We start from the raw sequence: 17,841 nt of genomic DNA, 5'->3' as shown, positions 1-17,841 counted from the left end.
GAATATTCAGGCTGATTTCCTTTAGGATTGACTGGTTGGATCTCCTTGCAGTCCAAGGGACTCTCAAGAGTTCTCCAACACCATAGTTCAAAAGCATCAATTCTTCGGCACTCAGCCTTCTTCACAGTCCAACTCTCACATCCATACATGACCACAGGAAAAACCATAGCCTTGACTAGACGGACCTTTGTTGGCAAAGTAATGTCTCTGCTTTTGAATATGCTATCTAGGTTGGTCATAACTTTCCTTCCAAGGAGTAAGTGTCTTTTAATTTCATGGCTACAGTCACCATCTGCAGTGATTTTGGAGCCCCCCAAAATAAATTATTGGCTATTTCTTCACTGTGGCATGAAGGATGGACACCATCTCACCACCATGGAAACCAGGAACATGCCCTTTCTTTAGGGGAAGTGTATTTGTTCACCCACATACTTTTTTTTTTTTTTAGACTTTAACAGATTTGACCAATTTTAAGAAGGTATGCTGATTTAAACATCAGTAAAAATGATAATCTGTCTGGCCAGATGTTGTTTTCCCAATGATTTTGTTTGCTTTTTCTCTAAAAGTGATAAAAAGAGTTAAAACTAATTTGTGGATTCAGCCTTAGTCAAATAGCTACAATTTCAGTCTGAGTCAATAAAAACTTACATGGAAAAAGAATCTGGAAAAAAATGGTTATATGTATATGTATAACTGAATCACTTTACTTATGAAACTAACACAACATTTTAAAGTGACTATATTCCAATGTAAAATTAAATTTAAAAATAGATTGGAAAAACTGGGAAAAAAAACAACAAACAGACATCCACTGATGGATGAGTAGGTAAAGAAAATATGATATATACATACAGAGGAATACTATTCAGCCTTTAAAAAGAAGGAAATCCTGTTATATGCAACAGTGTGGATAAACCATGAGGACATTATGTTCAATGAAATAAGTCGGAAACAGGACAAATACTGCATGATTCCACTTACATGAGGTATCGTGTTAACACAGTCAAACTCATAGAAGCAGAGAGGAAGAACAGTGGTTGCTAGGGAATGGGGGAAAGAAAATGGGGAGCTGCTGTTCAGTGGGTAGAAAATTTCAGTTACGCAAGCTGATTAAGTTCTAGAGATCTGCTGGGCAACACTGCTAGATTAACAACATTGTAGTGAACGCTCAAAGAGTAATCTCCTGTTAAATGCTCTCACTACAATAAAAGAAAGAAAAACGTTAACTTTAAAGTGTATCATGGCTCTTCAATCATCATTTCAGTACATTTTTATGGATAATTATCTTCAGGAACTGAGCAACAGACATATTCACTACTACGTATAAAATAGATAATTAATGAGAGTCAACTGCATATTACAGGGAGCTCTACTCAAAGCTCTGTGATGATCTAAATGTGAAGGAAATCCCAGAAAGAGGCAATATATGTATACATGAAGCTGATTCATTTTGCTGTACAGTAGAAACTAATACAACACTATGAAGCAATGATACTCCAATTAGGAAAAAAAAAAAAATGAGCAGCAGAGTTTTGAAGGATCTGTAGACAGTTATCAGACATGCCACACAAGTGAACCATACATGTAGCTTGAAAGAGAGTTAAGTCACTCAGTTGTGTCCAACTCTTTGTGACCCCATGGACTGTAGCCCACCAGGCTCCTCCATCCACGGGATTCTCCAGGCAAGAATACTGGAGTGGGTTGCCATTTCCTTCTCCAGTGGAATCTTCCTGACCCAGGGATCGAACCCAGGTCTCCCATAATGCAGGCAGACGCTTTAACCTCTGAGCCACCAGGGAAGCCCAAGAATACTGGAGTGGATAGCCTATCCCTTCTCCAGGGGAACTTCCCGACCCAAGAATCGAACTGGGATCTCCTGCATTGCAGGCAGATTCTTTATCAGCTGAGCCACCCAGGAAACCCAGAGAGGTTGTGTAGTGTGCTCCAGTGGAGGCCACTGATTTATATCAGGACCAAGGCTGCAAACAGGTTCTTTGACCCATGGTACAATCCCCTTTTCTGTCTTTTATGGTGCTTATGAGGTGAGAAAGTCCATGGATTCATCCATTATTAGAGCTGGAAAGGATTTTGGAGCTCCTCCACATGAAGGAGAGTCCTCATTTGGCAGATAAGGATACTAAAGCCCAATGTACCAAAGGACACACAATTTTTCAGTAAAATTAATGTGTTCCTTTGTTTCCTTAAATGTGGTTAGAGTATACTTGAATAGAAAATGAGACTCCTAAATCATCCCTTCCCTAGAAGTCATGAAGACTCCCTATGCTAGTGGCAGTATGGCTCATCTGCTAAAGGAAAGGAAATTCTAGTAACTGTATTTTAACTTACTAATTAACAGAGGCTCTCAAATGTTTTATGGATTCTTTTCAATAAGCATATAAATCTCATGCTTTTCTCTTACATGATTCAATTCCAAAGTAGTTATTTCAGTTTCCTTTGTAAATCTAAAATTGTGTTATCCTCTCAAAAATAGCCCTTTGCGGGAAACAGAGGTGACCGACGGCCCAGCTACCATCCCTCTGGGTCCACCCAAGCTATGCTCTCCCCACCCAAGCACGCAAGTCACACTCCACCTGGATGCACCATACGATGCCTCAGGTAGGTGGCAGGGTACTCGCGGAAGTTCATTACAGGATGAGGGTTTTCGGGAGTCCTCTAGCTGGGGTCTGAGGATGCCTCATCCACCTGCACAAACTTCCTCAGAACTGCACTCACTGCCCAGGGAGACTCTTCCTACCCTGTTTTCTTGTCTTCTCCTTCTTCTTTCAACAATAGTGGACCGGCATGCGTGGCAGTCTATAAATTCTCCCTGCCTGCCCCTACTGCTCTTTTACAAGCACCTGCCTAACCTGCTTCCCACCCCAAGAAATCTCTTACTCACGTAATCCCACCTTGGCTTCTGCTTTTGGATGACTCAAACGAACACAAATATGCCTTTTCTAATATGCCTTTTCCCATCTTTTTCTTACTGACATTCTAAGGCTTGCCCCAACAACAGGGAGGCACGCTCCACTTGCTTTTCCTTTCTTCCTGCTGCCTGAGAATCACCGTTACAGAATCTTGGCTCAGTTATTTAGCTCAATAGCGATTAACAAATATTTGGGGGGCATAAATTCTATGATATTACTACTATAGAAGCTACTGAGTACACAAATAAATTAAAAGTCCATTTGTGCTTATAAGAGGCTTGTAATCAAGTTGGGGATAAATCTCAGAGAAAAAGTGGTTTTAACAATAATACAAGCAGTATGCTGTTAAACGCTGACTCAATCAATCTACCTACCTACCTATTTAATCTATCTGGACAGATTTTTAATGCTCAAGGTCAGAAGAGAAGAAACCATCACAACTTTATCATTTTGTGTGTGTGTGAAAAATAACTAGAATATTGGTAAAGTCCCCGTAAATTCCAAGGGATTGCCAATAGAGGTAACTTTTATTCCTGTCACCAAAGGTTTTAATTTTTACATGCTCTTGTATCGTTTAGCATTAACCATCTATCTTGTATCTACCTCTCAGCCATGGTGCAAAAGGGGCTATGATGAAAGGCTGGAAGGAGGTGAGGGGCAGGAGAAACAGAACAGAAACACTGAATTCCGATTGTGTAGCTTGGAAAAAAGCAATGTGATGCTAATCCTACAATAGTAAATTTCTTCTTATCCCCGGAAACCGATGGTGACATTTCCATTTATTCATTCAGTTCCTTTAGACTCCTTGTCAAATCTCTTCTAGTTGCCAAGCAACAATAACAGCAGTTCTGTACATAAGCATTAGGCAATAACTACTGTCAATGTTTCTCCTTTCTTTGAAAGGGAAATTTAATGACCCTTTCCTATGAGAAAATGATGACAAGAACCTATTCATGGTGAAACCTAAAAGCTGTGTGTGTGGCTTGTGTTGTTGCTGCCTGAATCCAAGGACTGGGCTAAACTGACCTAAACACTATTACAAAAGGTTGAAATAAAAATTTGCTCCAATGCTTGCATTGTTTGATCTTTAAAAACAACTGCATATCATTAAAACTTGTCCACATCCCATGAAATGAGTTCCCTATTAAATGGAGTTAATATTTTAAAGATGCATGATGATGGGTCTTTTCTGTACTTTCTCTGATCCTGCTAAAATCTCTTTAATCAAACTCTTGGGTTTTTCTGACAATACTCCTCCACAGTAAAGAATCTGCCTGTAATGCAGGAGACCAGGCTTCGATCCCTGGGTAGGGAAGATCCTCTGGAGAAGGGAATGGCAACCTACTCCAGTATTCTTGCCTGGAGAATCCCATGGACAGAGGAGCCTGGTGGGGTACAGTCCATGGGGTCACAAAGATTTGGACACGACTGAGTGACTAACACTTTCACACTTTCACTCCTCCACGTAAAGACTTGAACAATATTTCAGTACTTTGTAAAACACAGATCAAGACAGTTTTAGGAAAAAATAAAATGAAATGGAACATCTGCCCTCCTATTGAGGACAGACTCCAGGACACAGAGTCTACGTGAGGCACCAGCACGATGGTGGAGACGACCCCTCCCTGTGCCCACTGTGGACCAAAGGCTCCTCTCCTCTTATCTAGTCCTCCTCCTCCATTTTAATGAGTCTGTATGATTATTGTTTACAACCCAATTTACCTCTATAACTTTAACAGCTCAAAAAGCTGTTCACAATAAGTGACACATTGCAGCAAGGATATTGTAGACAAAGCAATTCCCCATTTCCATATCATCATATTTTCTAGTCTCACTTATTTTTTGTGAGGCTCAGCAATAGCTATAAAAGTTTGAAAAAGTCAAGTCCAGTTTTATGTTCTTTTTCTCATTTGGGATTTTTATTATGTTTTCTTTCTGATCTCATTTCTGTGTGAATTATACTTTGAGTTCCAAACAAAAACATGAACTCCTTTTTAATAAGCTCTTTTTCCTTTTTTTAAAATAATAAAATACACTGATGAGCTCCCCCGGATGCTCTATAGTTCATAGGATTAAGAGCTTATAAAGCTGCCGTACATTTATTATCGGATTTGATGACTTTGTCAGGTAGGTTTTATTTTCATGTCTAACCTACAGATCAGGAAACTGAGGCCCAGAAAAGTCAAGTGACTTGCTCCAGACCACTCAACTAGTAACTGGGGAGAGGTAATAATCTCTGCTTCTGCTTCCAATCTCCACTCTCCTTCCATGACTTTACCTGGCTGGAGATTACTTCCCGAGCATACTTGCTTTCTCTGTGGCTTAAGGATCACTTTTGGTTGGGATTTTTTATCAGATCAAAACTGTACATTCAGCAAATATTATTTTGTAACTCCATCTGTAATCCTATTTTACAAACAAGGATCTTCTTGGCTTTCCATCACCAAATTGTACTGCTGAATTGTATTCTATTTAAACTGATTTATAATAATGCATGAAAATATCTAACTAAAAATGTTATTTTGTGGATGCCAGTTGCAATAATCTTTCCTTAGTCAGATGAGAATTACATCTAAAACTTTATAAATCAATTTAGTTTGGTACCCTAGTGCTTCATGTGAGAAATAATGTAATAGTCACCACTGAGCCCTATCTTTAACTCATCTATGAGTTTCTAGTGTTAAATTTCTTTTTCTTCTTCTTCTTTTTTTATTTTTTAAAGGCATTAGTTAGTAAAGAGCTGTAAAAAGTGAATTGGCCCTAAATATAAGATCCCTGATTGGGTTCCCCAGGTGGCACAGTGGTAAAGAATCCAGGCAACACAGGTTTGATCCCTGGGTTAGGAAGATCCCCTGGAGTAGGAAATGGCAACCCACTCCAGTATTCTTGCCTGGACAATTCCATGGACAGAGGAGCCTGGTAGGCTACAGTCCATGGGGTTACAATGATTTGGATGCAACTGAGCATGCACATGAGATACCTGATTAGCCTGAAGATTTTGTTCTGGTATCTTTCTTTAACAAAGTGAAATATTCTTCCTATTTTTTGGAAACAGTACAGTGAGATAAGACTGGTTACTCACCAAAGGACCTCATTTGTTATCACTGAAACCTACCTGAGACCACCTGTATTTGATAACTGTCTCATAAAGATGCTGCTTTTCTACAGAACCACAGGGAATCAACCTAAGTAACCTAAGCTTGTTTTTAGAAGCGATTTAAAACTTGCTTTATTTAATAGAAAAGTAAGTACTAAAATGAGATGACATTTCCATTAACCTACATTTCAATTTTCAAGAACGCTTGAGGTTTTGCAAAATATTGTGAATGGGAAATTTGTCTATAAAGAACGTTAACAATTCAAGCAGGCAGGTTCATTCATTTGTCATCCATTCATTTATTTAACTCACATTGGGGTCAGCTATGTGTCAACACTAAGAATATGAAGACAAGAAGGGCCCCGTGCCTGCCCCCAAGCAGCACACAATCTCACTTGGGAAGACAGACCACTAAGCATCACAATACAGGGGCAGAAGGCAGAGAACCCCACTGAAGCACAAAGGAGAACAGTAGAAGGGCCGGCGGGCAGAGAAAGGAGGTACCTGAAAGGATTCCTAAAGGGTAGTGAGTGAGGGTCCCTGGGGAGGACATCCCAGAGAGAGGAAACTATCTTTGCAAAGGCCTGGAGGCAGAAACACTCATGGTCAGGATAGCTGCACTGAAGTGGGAGTGGAGAAATGGCTACAGATAAAGGTGGAAAAACAGACAGGGTCAGCTCACACAGACAGTGGATGTCACACTAAGGACATTAAACTCTGACTTCAAGACTATTTCCAGAACTTTCCTGGTGGTCCAGCGGTTAAGAATCCACCTTCCATTGCAGAGGACATGGGTTTAATCCCTGGTCAGGGAACTAAGATCCCACATGCCAAGGGGTTAAGCTCCACAACTACAGAGACCGTGGGCACACCTAAGACCCAACACATCCCAGAATAAAATGAATAAATAAATAAATAATTTTTAAAAAGAATATTTCCAATTTAAATCCTTTCAGTCATAACCCAATCACAAAGAGTGTCAATTGCAAATGCCAATTGTCTTGGATATGAGACCTGAAGTTATGTCTTTGGATTAAAAGCTGCATGAGGACAGAAATGATGCTCTCACCTCTTCCTTTCCACTTCATCCAAGAGTGAACGCACCAGAGATAACTGAGGAAATTATCTCACTGCAAGACTTTAACTAAGTATTTAACTTCCCACAGTGCTTGACTAGATAGTGTATAAACACACCACACAGATTTGTTCTCACATCTCCTAAGAGCTTATAATTTATAATGTAAGACATAACAGTTGTTATTATTCTTAATCTTCAGAACTGAAATGTCACTGCTGTGTGACAGATTGGGAAACAAACTAATCATAAAAAGGCCATAAAAGCTAATAACTAAAGGAAATAAAAGTGCAAAAATAAATCAATGTGAAATTACAAATGATCAGAATTTTCAGTTGTTTATTATGATTTATTTTATTGAGCTAAGAAATCTATTAACCTTTTGATATGGGAAGATGGAATTTACTAACTGAGTTAGAAGAGCTCTACTTTCATTGTCATGCAGATGAATAATATTTACAACTTAAACATCACCCTCTTTCAAAATAATGCCAACACTTTGATAAGTTACTGAAATGCAACAGCAAAAACACCATCTACTGCTAATCTTCATACATACATGTGACGTTGGTCAGGACAAGCAGATGAATGTGGCGGTTAAGCCAATGCATGGAGCATTCACACTGAACCTCTATGGTCTGTGAGATGATGGATCAGCCTCCTTCCACATTTTGGCTCGACACTACCTCTATTTTGAATAAGACACTCTATCTGCTGAGCCTACCATAGTGGTCTGTCCACTGGCCATGTTTTGTAGGGAATCAATTATTATGACTGATTCTTTAAAGTGCTTTTCCTTCTCATAATCCAACTTTAAGAGCTGTTCAGCCCATCCATCAACAGACATTTGAAAGGGGCCAATATCTGGTCAGCACTGTGGTGGCAAACTCAGCTTCTCCAACTGGGAACACATTCTTGCCTGAGGGTATGACTGGGAGTCACGGAGAATATGAAGCCACAATATAAAAGGGCACAGACTTCTGCCACTTTTCACTCAGCGGTCAATAAGTGAACACAGTTCTGTATTAATATAATATAGGCAATATATTATGGAATACAATAGATAAAAAATTTGCACCCATTTTTAAGATAACACAGAAGATCCCAAAGAAATTCTATGTGGAAGTTGGTGTTGACCATGTCCCCAAGTAGGAGGTTTGTTCTTCTGTGCTCTCGGGTTATTCTGGTAGAAAACTCTGGGGAGCGGTAATGTAGAGGAAAGAGCAAGAGAAAGAACCAGAACCAGTGTAGAGGAAAGAGCACGAGGAAGAACCAGAACCAGACAGAGCTGAGTTTAAATCCTTGCTCTTTCACATTCCTTGAAAGTCTGACTTTGACCAAATCACTTTATCTCAAGCCTTTGTATCTTCATCAAACAAGTAGTACTTGTTTATAGATCTTCATATTAAATAACTTTTCCTGGTGCTGGGAAAGACTGAAGGTAGGAGGAGAAGGGGACGACAGAGGATGAGATGATTGGATGGCATCACCGACTCAATGGATATGAGTTTGAGCAAGCTCTGGGGGATGGTGAAGGACAGGGAAGCCTGGCATGCTGCTATCCATGGAGTCACAAAAAGTCAGACACGACTGAGCGACTGAACAACAACAAACCACAGCTGGCAAAGCTGGGGGAGCTTTGAAAAATATACCATATCAGGTCATGTTCCTGCTTAATTCCTTTCAGTGGCTACTTTTGCCCTTTGAATAAAACCCTACATGTTTCTATGTCAAGTTCTAAATTTTGGGGGGCACAGAACCCCTATGACAGTCTGGTAAAGCCTTGGGGGTCCTTCTCAGGATAATATTTAACTAAAGTACATAGGATTACAGAGTAAATCACTCATATTGAAATAACGTTGACATTAATAAAAAGTTTATGCTACAGTAATATATATGTGCTTCTCTGTCAACATCAAATAACACAATAGGGTGGCAAGTTCTGTAACTACAGTAATTCTACAGTGTGTGCTAAGTCGCTTCAGTTGTGGCTGACTCTTTGCAACCCTACAGACTATAGCCCACAAGGCTCCTCTGTCCATGGGATTCTCCAGGCAGGTATTCCTGGAGTGGGTTGCCATGCCCTTCTCCAGAGGATCTTCCTGACCCAAGGATGGAACCCTTGTCTCCTGTGGCTCCTGCACTGCAGGCAGGTTCTTTACTGCTGAGCCACTGGGGAAGCTCCAATTTTGCAATAGAGATGAACAAATAGCATTTTAAGATATCTGTAACAAATGTAATCTGATATGAAGATATTTGTGATTTCTAGTTGTGAAAGTCAGAGGTACTCCAGCTACTCCTGTGGGTTGTTTTTCTCCCTTGCCTATATTCATGATTGAAGGAAATTTTAAATTTCATTCAGATATGAATAAAGATGAAAATTCATCTTTTCTCATCCAGCTTTGTGGACCCCTGGCTTCCACTCATGGATGCTGTGGAGATTGAGGAACACACAGGTGAGGAGCCAAAATTCTACCAATACTGGTTCATGCCCTGCTCTCTGATCTCATCTCCCATCACCATTCCTCTGCCTACCGCACTGTGGTCAACCAGCCACTTGCCCACTTGCTCTTCAAACACTATGAACTTTAGTCCTCCTCAGGCATCTGCTTTTGCTTTTCTACCTGGAACACTCTGCCCTTGGATCATTGCACCATGTTCCTTTCCTGTTTTCTTTATCTCAGCTTGCATCACCTCCTCTGAGAGAGCTGCTCTGACCAAGCCCACCTAAGTAGCCACCTACCTGTGCCACCCTGCTGTATTTTTCTCATCGTAACATCATTATCTGAAACGATCGCATTCATTTACTTGTTCTTGTGTTTACTCTCTGTTTCCCTGCCCTAAAAAGCAAGCTCCATGGGAGCAGGAACCTCATCTACACATTCAGTGCCACATTGCGGGCATCTAGAACAGTGTGGAGGTCGAAGTAGGTATCTGATACTTCTCAGCTAAATGAAGGCAAAATTACTAAGGATTCCAGCGGTGTTACTTCTCTCGTTGTTCATTCAGTATTTGAGGTACTAGGAGGATACAAAGAGATGAAAGACAAACTCCTGCCTTCAAGCAGTTCACAGCCTAGTGGAGGTGGGAGGCAGCCAGCCATGTAGAAAGCTGGAGGGAGTTCCAGAGGAGGCTCCTCCACTCTGCTGTGCAACCATGGACAAACCTCTGGAAGGGCCTCATTTCCCCTAGGGCAGATGAGTGGTTTGGACAAACTGATCTCCATAATTTCCTGTGATCTACAGTTTATGATCGTTAAAGAGCTAACAGTGCAAGGAGCAGATTCGGCAGGTGAGGGGTTGTGACCCGAAGTGGAGGAAAGTCACAGAGGAGGACAAGATTTGGAAGGACTCTGATATCATCAGCCTCCATCAAATAGAGGGGGGGGGGATTTTCAGACTCTTGAACTCTGTGTTGAAAGAAACTGTAAAGGCCACCCAGCATGACCATGAGGTAAGACTTTGGATAAACCTATGAGGCTGTTTTTGGAGATGTAACATAATACCCTTGCGTTTAGATGGAACCCAGCGTGGTGGGTAAGAGTATCAACTGTAGAATGGCACTGTAGCTATGTGAACTTAGGCAAAGCACTTACCTTCTCTGCGTCTCAATTCCCTCCTCTGTAAAATGAAAATAACTACATGGGGTTATAGTCAAGACTAAATGAGGAAATGAATGTAATAGGCGTACATGCTACTTATGATTGTGTGGAATGGTTTTCTCCGGTGTCAAACTTATTATGTATCCCTCACCACCCGCCCCCCCCCCCGGCCCCGAAACCATTTTTCCTCTTGTTCCATTATAATTGAGTTTTTTACTAGCCAGAGACTACATTATCCAGTTTGGAGTTTCTGCAAACCAATATATAATTATATCCTACCTTTTCCTTGACATTCACATGAGTATTGAGTTCGGCCATCTTGCTTCTAGTGGAATAAGCCCTACCAAGAAGGAAAAAAAAAAGATTAACTTTTAAAATTGATTTCTCAATGTGTTATTTTTACGCTCTCTTCCAATATAGTAAACAATTTCATTTCGCCATAATCATAAATACCAATTTAGAATATAAAAATACTTTCAAGCTAAGCACTTGTCTTAGATATGGTCTAAAAGCATGTTACAATAATTCCAGATGACAACCTGAAATCTTTTATTCATACTGTACTGACACAGAGAATGACAAAATCAGATGGGTATGCACCTAATCTGTGTTCCTTATTATGTAAAAGAATGGTGGTCAAAAAACTGTGAGAGGAGGAAAAGCGTACCTATTTTAACTAAGCACTGTCGTCATAATCTCTACTGCTTCGGTGTTTCTCAATCTCAACATAGCAAACACTGACTGAGTCTTTCTTGCATGTATGTAACTATACCAAAACGCTCCAGGAAGAAACAGGAGAAATGGTTTCAGGTTAAAACGTAAAAAACACATAGCAGTTTTAAAACTTGCATTTTCACTTATCAGTATAGAAATATCCCTCTCAATCTATACATATATACCGTTACCATATTTTAATGACTATAAATTCATGATCTCTAGTCTCAGAGGCACTCTTAAAACTGCCCATAATCATTGTTTCCTAAAGTTCTTTAGGTTTTAAGCCTTTGGTATCCAATCTTCTTTGAGAAGTGGCCCACTATGAGAAGATCTTTATTCTTAATATCTAGCTGTGGCATTACCTTCTCATCTGGTCTAAATCTTTTGCTATTATTAAAGAAGATAGACTGTAAGTCTTCTATAGTTTCAATCTCTTTCTGAAATTGAGCACAAATGACTTACAATGGACAAACAGATTGGTGCAGAAATTAGCAGCTAGATAGGCCAAGATATCAATATACTATCCATTTGCATGTTTTGTCAACCCAGATTTACTTTCTATTTGCTTTTTGTCAATCAAGAACCACTGAAGCTCTTTCTTATATTCTTTGACTTTTGCTACAAAGAGTATATCTAGGAGACTTCCCTAATGATCCAGTGGTTAAGACTCCATGCTTCCAATGTGGCCACAGGTTCAATCCTTGATTGGGGAACTAAGATCACACCAAGACAAATAAATAAGTGAAACAAAATAGCTTACCTCCAAGCTAGAAAAACCAAGAGTGTATCTAGATTTGATACATTTCAAGGTTTAACTTGCAAAAATTCTGATTTCTCCCCAGCATTTTCTTTTAAGCTTAGGTCTTAAATAAAGCATAAATTCAGATCCATTACCTTCTATTGAGCTTGGCAATATGTAACCTTATCACCATTCAAATAAGAATCCATATACTACTATCTATTATTAAATATTAATGTTAGAAACAGTAAAATTTTATTTTTACAAGCTTCCAAATGATACTGCCACTAACACATGAATTTGGGCACTTTGGTGGGGGAGACCCTGCACACTCAATCACCAGAGAGACAGCTCCTTTCCATATACTCTGCAAAGAGTGCCCATCCCACTGGATACACCTCCCATTTCACTAACTCTTCCAAATGGTAAATCCTGTATCCTCTGCCTTGGCATAAGGGAGAAAGTAAATAATGCTAGCTGGCAAATAATGTCTGAATTTCATTCTCATGTACTTTTGCCCCTGAGAGTTACTAGTAAAAGACAATAGGATTATTTTCTGATTATCCATAACAGTGAATAGAGATGGTATGTGAAGTATAAGGACAAATATCAGGCGTTTTTTTTTTTTAACAAGCCATAGATGTGAAACCTTTGATGAGTTACCACAGTGCCTGCAAGATGGTCAATAAGCATCATATCTGAAGACATATGAATGGTTGATTTTCTTATTCAAATGGAGGTTCTGGCATTATGCAAACATACACGGCTTACACATGGATTTTTCTGCATGTGATAGTATATGTATGTGTGAGAGAGAACGAGGATGGGGGAGGTAGTGAAAGAGACCCAGGCTGCAACAATGGAGTAAGGAAGGCTCAAAGGATACAGGAGGACTTGGGGCTGTTTGTCAGGATGGATCTGAGCCACAATTCCTCTCATTAGACTAGATTAGCTAAGTCTTCCAGACACTTCTACTCCTGCCATTAAAGAGGTGTGAAATCTGATAGAAAAGGTTTTTGTTTTTGTTTTGCTTTGATGTCTAAGATTTGAGTGTGCAGCATTTTCTAAAGCCGGAGTGTTGTAATCTACAGAAGAATCAGGGAGGAATTCCATGGAGCACAGAAAATTTCTGAGATCTGAGTAACTGGCAGTATGGAATGGTGAGCTAGATTCACAGAAATACACAATTTCCTTGGCAATTCCCTTTCTCATTGACCTCAGCGTCTAAGTCAAGGAAGACTCTTCTTTGGTTGTGATGCCAGTAAGATTAATTACAATATTATTTTGCGGTGGGGAGGAAAATGCTGGCTGTGAGGGTAGAATGGGGCTATTACAGGTTCCTCAGATGGGAAAATAAGATAAAAATAATTTCTAGGGAGCTGTTCTTTGTCTATTTTATGCTCTTTTTTTCTTTTTCCCCCTGCATGAAGGGCTGCCTCTACAGGCAATCCCTTCCAGCTGGACTCTAATGGCCTCTGCATGCCAAGGCTCTCCACTGGTTGGTGTGTAACAGAGAGACTGAAAAATCAGCTACAGCTCCACTTATGGAAACTAGAGGAAAGATTTCAATATAAATAGAAAGTAAATCTGGTTTGCCTTAAAGAATTAAGAGTTTAAGTGGTTAGAATTAAGAGTTTAGATAGTTAAATTGGGTTTCATTAATAAAGATGACAACGAGGACAAGGCTGATCTTCATTGTCAAAGGTCCTTGCTGAGTGTCCACACCTGGGCTTGGCAATAGCCTGCCCGGAATACTCTGAAGCACGCCTCACCCTGGCACAGCATCATGTGTTCACTGCCTTTCCTCTGACCCCCTCGCTCCTCTGAAAATGAAATTGTGCTATGCCCCTGTTTTCTGGGATTCTGTTCTCTGTTATGAACTGTATCTGGACAGTCAGATCCCCTGAATATGACTTGTTTAATTTGAATAGTTAAGGAACTTTTCCTCTAAGAAACCATATCTTGGCACCTCCTCCTAAATGACAGGTCCAGAGTTCAGCAACTTGAAACTCCATCCCTCAAAGCTGCAGATCCTTTGGGTTAACCTGAGAAGCCATGGATGCTGTGAGTGAGAGACAGAAGTCTGGGGCCAACAGATCTCCTATTTCCTCCCCTCTCACCACACTTGGTCACCACCCTTGATGGTCTATCAGTAACATAGCTTGATCTCAGAGTTTTAAATCCAAAAGAAAGGTACCGTGATCCCACACTCTGACTTCTTGGGAAAGAACCTGGTTTCTAATCCAGTTATCACTTAAAATTGCTCTTAGAACACAGCAATGACTGAGGCCTAACTATTCAAATCCACAAACACAGAAACACAAGTCCTGATCCTGGAACAACATTTCAACAGCTTAGGAATGTTTGAAATTTTTTTTCCTGTAATTTTATACTTTGGCTTTCAATTTTACATATAGCCCAGAGAAAAATAAAGATCAAGGAAACTGTTGAAATTTTATTTATGAAACCTCAGATTAATCTCTTACCTCAGTCTAGATGCATGTTCCATAGTCAAAAACTTATTAGGAGAGATATCAGTCCCAAAGGAAAGAATTTCACTGTTTATCACCAATATATCATCTGTATACTTCTCCAGTGTAAAATTAATAATGCACAACTATAGTTACCACCAATCACTTCATGTACAAAGTTATATCAAACTGAACTTACTTACGCGAAAATCTTACTTAATATGCATTAATGCTAGTCAGAAAATCTACTAGTTTGTAAAAAAGAGAAATATTCTTTATGAAAAATAAACCTGAAGAGTATAAATTCTGGAACATATGTTTGTTTCATCATTTCTAATTAATATAATTCAGAGAAGGTTAATACATACAACAACCTGAACAATTGAAAAAGATATTACATATATATTAATATATCTCATGCAATCATATAAATTATAAAAAGTTAAGAGTGTAAAAGAAGGTGTTAGTTGCTCAGGCATGTCTTACTCTTTGTGACTGCATGGACTATAGCCCACCAGGCTCTTCTGTCCATGGAATTCTCCAGACAAGAATACTGGAGTGAGTAGCCAATTCTCCTTTCCAGGGTATCTCCTGACTCTGATCAAACCGGGGTCTTCTGCCTTGTAGGTGGATTCTTTACCATCTGAGCCACCAGGGAAGCCCAATCTCTGTTTTCGCTTGTTTCACTTCGTAGGCAGTAATAAAAGTTTCACTTTTGTTTCTCTGAAACCTATTACTACTCTTAGACTGACTTTCCTGTTCTCAGGTATCCTATTACTTTTCTGGAATGGAATTTAGAGGCAGAGGAAATACATAAGAAAAAAAAAACTTAAATAATCATTTTAACAATTTTTTCAAGGTCATTTATGCAAAGTCCTCCCATGATTTATAAAAACCTAATAGAGAATGTCAGTTGGTATGGGAGGGTGGAGGTCAGAAAAAAGAAACTTACTCATGTCATTTACTTGCAAAGCCAGATTTGAATGCGGGCTGGTCTGAACTGGAATGTCCTGTAAAATACTTCCTGGATTTCAAAGGCATGCTAAAGAAAAGGAATGTAAGCTGTCTCAATACTAATTTATGTCAATCGTGTGTTGAAATGATAATATTGGATGTGTTGAGTTAAATAAAACATTATTAAAATTTAACTTCACCCATTTCTTTTCACTTTTTTTACTGTGACTACTAGGAAAATTTACACGGCCTATGTGGCTTACATCTGCTAGAAGCTGGTGTCCTGGAGCAGTGGTTCTTTGAGTGGGCTTCCCAGAGGAACAGCATCTGAGAACTTGTTAGAAATGTAAATTCTCAGCCCATTTCCAGAAGGACTGGATCAGAAGCTTTGGGAGTGGGTACAGTGGTCAGTGCTCCAACCAGCCCTCCAGGGCATTCAGACCCACAGAGACTAAACTGTGAGATCTGCCGCCTGGGAATATTAAGAATGGGCCTCTTTGATCCCAGCCACTACACACAACAGACTCTCCAGAAGCCTAGACAGATAAACAGGGTGTGGGGGCTTAGGGGTGGTTTCCTACCAATTACCTTGTTAGGGAATGGTCATTTCACCAACATACTAATTATAATAATAGCAATAAATATGGAGCACTAATATTGTGCCAGGCACTCTCCTTAGTGCTTGACATGAATTTATCCATTTAACCCTTATACCCCTATAAAGTAGAAACTGATTATCCCCATTTCATACACATGAAGGCTGAGCAACAGAGGTTCAGTGACTAACCCTGGGTGCATGGTAAGTGACAGGGCCAGGACTCAAGACACAGGCATTGTGACTCTGGGGCCCAGAGCCACTGTGCTGGAAACACTTTAAAACCGTCACAAACAAGTCACGGAGCGTATATGAACTGCAGGAAGAACTCTGCGAGGAGAATAAAACCAGTCCCAGTCACTGCCTTCTCCAGTGAGGCAGGGATGTGATGTATGCCTTGTATTATACATTCACAGGGCACACAGACTGCAGAGCGAACCACGAAACTCGCATGGGAATGGGCGGGAATGTACCTATTATAAAGAGATGGCTGTTTTCCTTCAGCTTCTGCCTCTGATGAGAGTGTTAGAAGCTGCATTTAGTGGGCCGTTGGCCAACAAGCTGCTTCCTGGTTCTATGATGCTGCCCAGAGGCGCCACGACATTCCATGGTCTAATGTTTAACTACTACATCTTTCTAAATTAAAGTAATTAAAGTGTCTCTGTAGCCAACTTTTGTACAGCCTTGACAGTGTTGGGATCACATAGATCTTGAGACGTCATCTTGTGGCTGCCTCAGAGAGGAAGAATCAGGGCTGATCTTGTGGTGCTAAATGCTAGGTCATTTCAGTCGTGTCTGACTCTGTTGTGACCCTGTGGACCGTAGCCTACCAGGCTCCTCTGTCCATGAGAGTCTCCAGGCAAGAATACTGCAGTGGGTTGCCATGCCCTCCTCCAGGGGATCTTTCCCAACCAGGGATTGAACAGGAGTATCATGTCTCCAGCATTAGCAGGAGGGTTCTTTTATCACTAGCGCCACCTTTCAAGCCCTGATCTTGTGGGGAGGAAATCAATTATATGACGTGACTGGAAAAGTAGCAGAAAGCCTCTCAGTCAAAACAGAGCACCCCATGATCTACCAGAGTGTCAAAGCCTAAGCTGGGAAAATCTCTTAAGAGATAGCTACACTCTTACTTAGCTTATGGCATGCTATCATCTCCTGGAGAAAGAGTGACTTCATACGTTAGTTTATTTCATTCTCTACTGCCATCATTTGGCCCTTCGCAGAGAGTGGTGCTCTGAGAGAATGGGAGACAGGACAGGTGAGTTTTGATAGAGATCTAGGGAGAGGCTGCAAATTTATCTATGGGGCCACCATTCGTCCTGGTGGAACATCTGAGCAGAGGTTCTAGGTTGTCAGAGTATAGCATGAGGGCCTCAGGTCTCCAGCTGCAGAAAAAGAGGATGGAGTTCTAGGAAAGGAAAAGTAATTTCCCTCTTACCCTTTGAGTTCTTAGTTGGGACCCCCATAATAAAAGACAGATTAATATGAGAAAAACAAACACATGCTTATTAACATGTATATCTCATGGTATCGCTCAGTTGTATTTGACTCTTTGCAACCCCATGACTGTAGCCTGCCAGGTTCCTCTGTCCATGGGATTTTCCAGGCAGGAATAATGGAGTGGGTAGCCATTCCCTTCCCCAGGGATCGAACCCACGTCTC

General features: G+C 40.3%; 1 protein-coding gene across 1 annotated transcript in view; it reads right to left on the bottom strand.

Annotated features, from left to right (window-relative positions):
• Positions 1 to 17,841, bottom strand: part of SPATS2L (spermatogenesis associated, serine-rich 2-like) — a 192,465-nt gene that overhangs the window by 92,428 nt on the left and 82,196 nt on the right. Inside the window, exon 3 of the mRNA XM_010861269.1 lies at positions 10,980 to 11,040. Coding sequence (XP_010859571.1) covers positions 10,980 to 11,018 — 39 coding nt within the window. The 5' untranslated portion in view covers positions 11,019 to 11,040. The remainder of the gene's footprint in view (positions 1 to 10,979; positions 11,041 to 17,841) is intronic.

Source organism: Bison bison, unplaced genomic scaffold, assembly GCF_000754665.1.
Source record: "Bison bison bison isolate TAMUID 2011002044 unplaced genomic scaffold, Bison_UMD1.0 scf7180017864471, whole genome shotgun sequence".
Lineage (NCBI taxonomy): Eukaryota > Metazoa > Chordata > Mammalia > Artiodactyla > Bovidae > Bison > Bison bison.
Note: the sequence above shows the minus strand (reverse complement) of the source record. Positions and strands in the feature narration are given on the sequence as shown.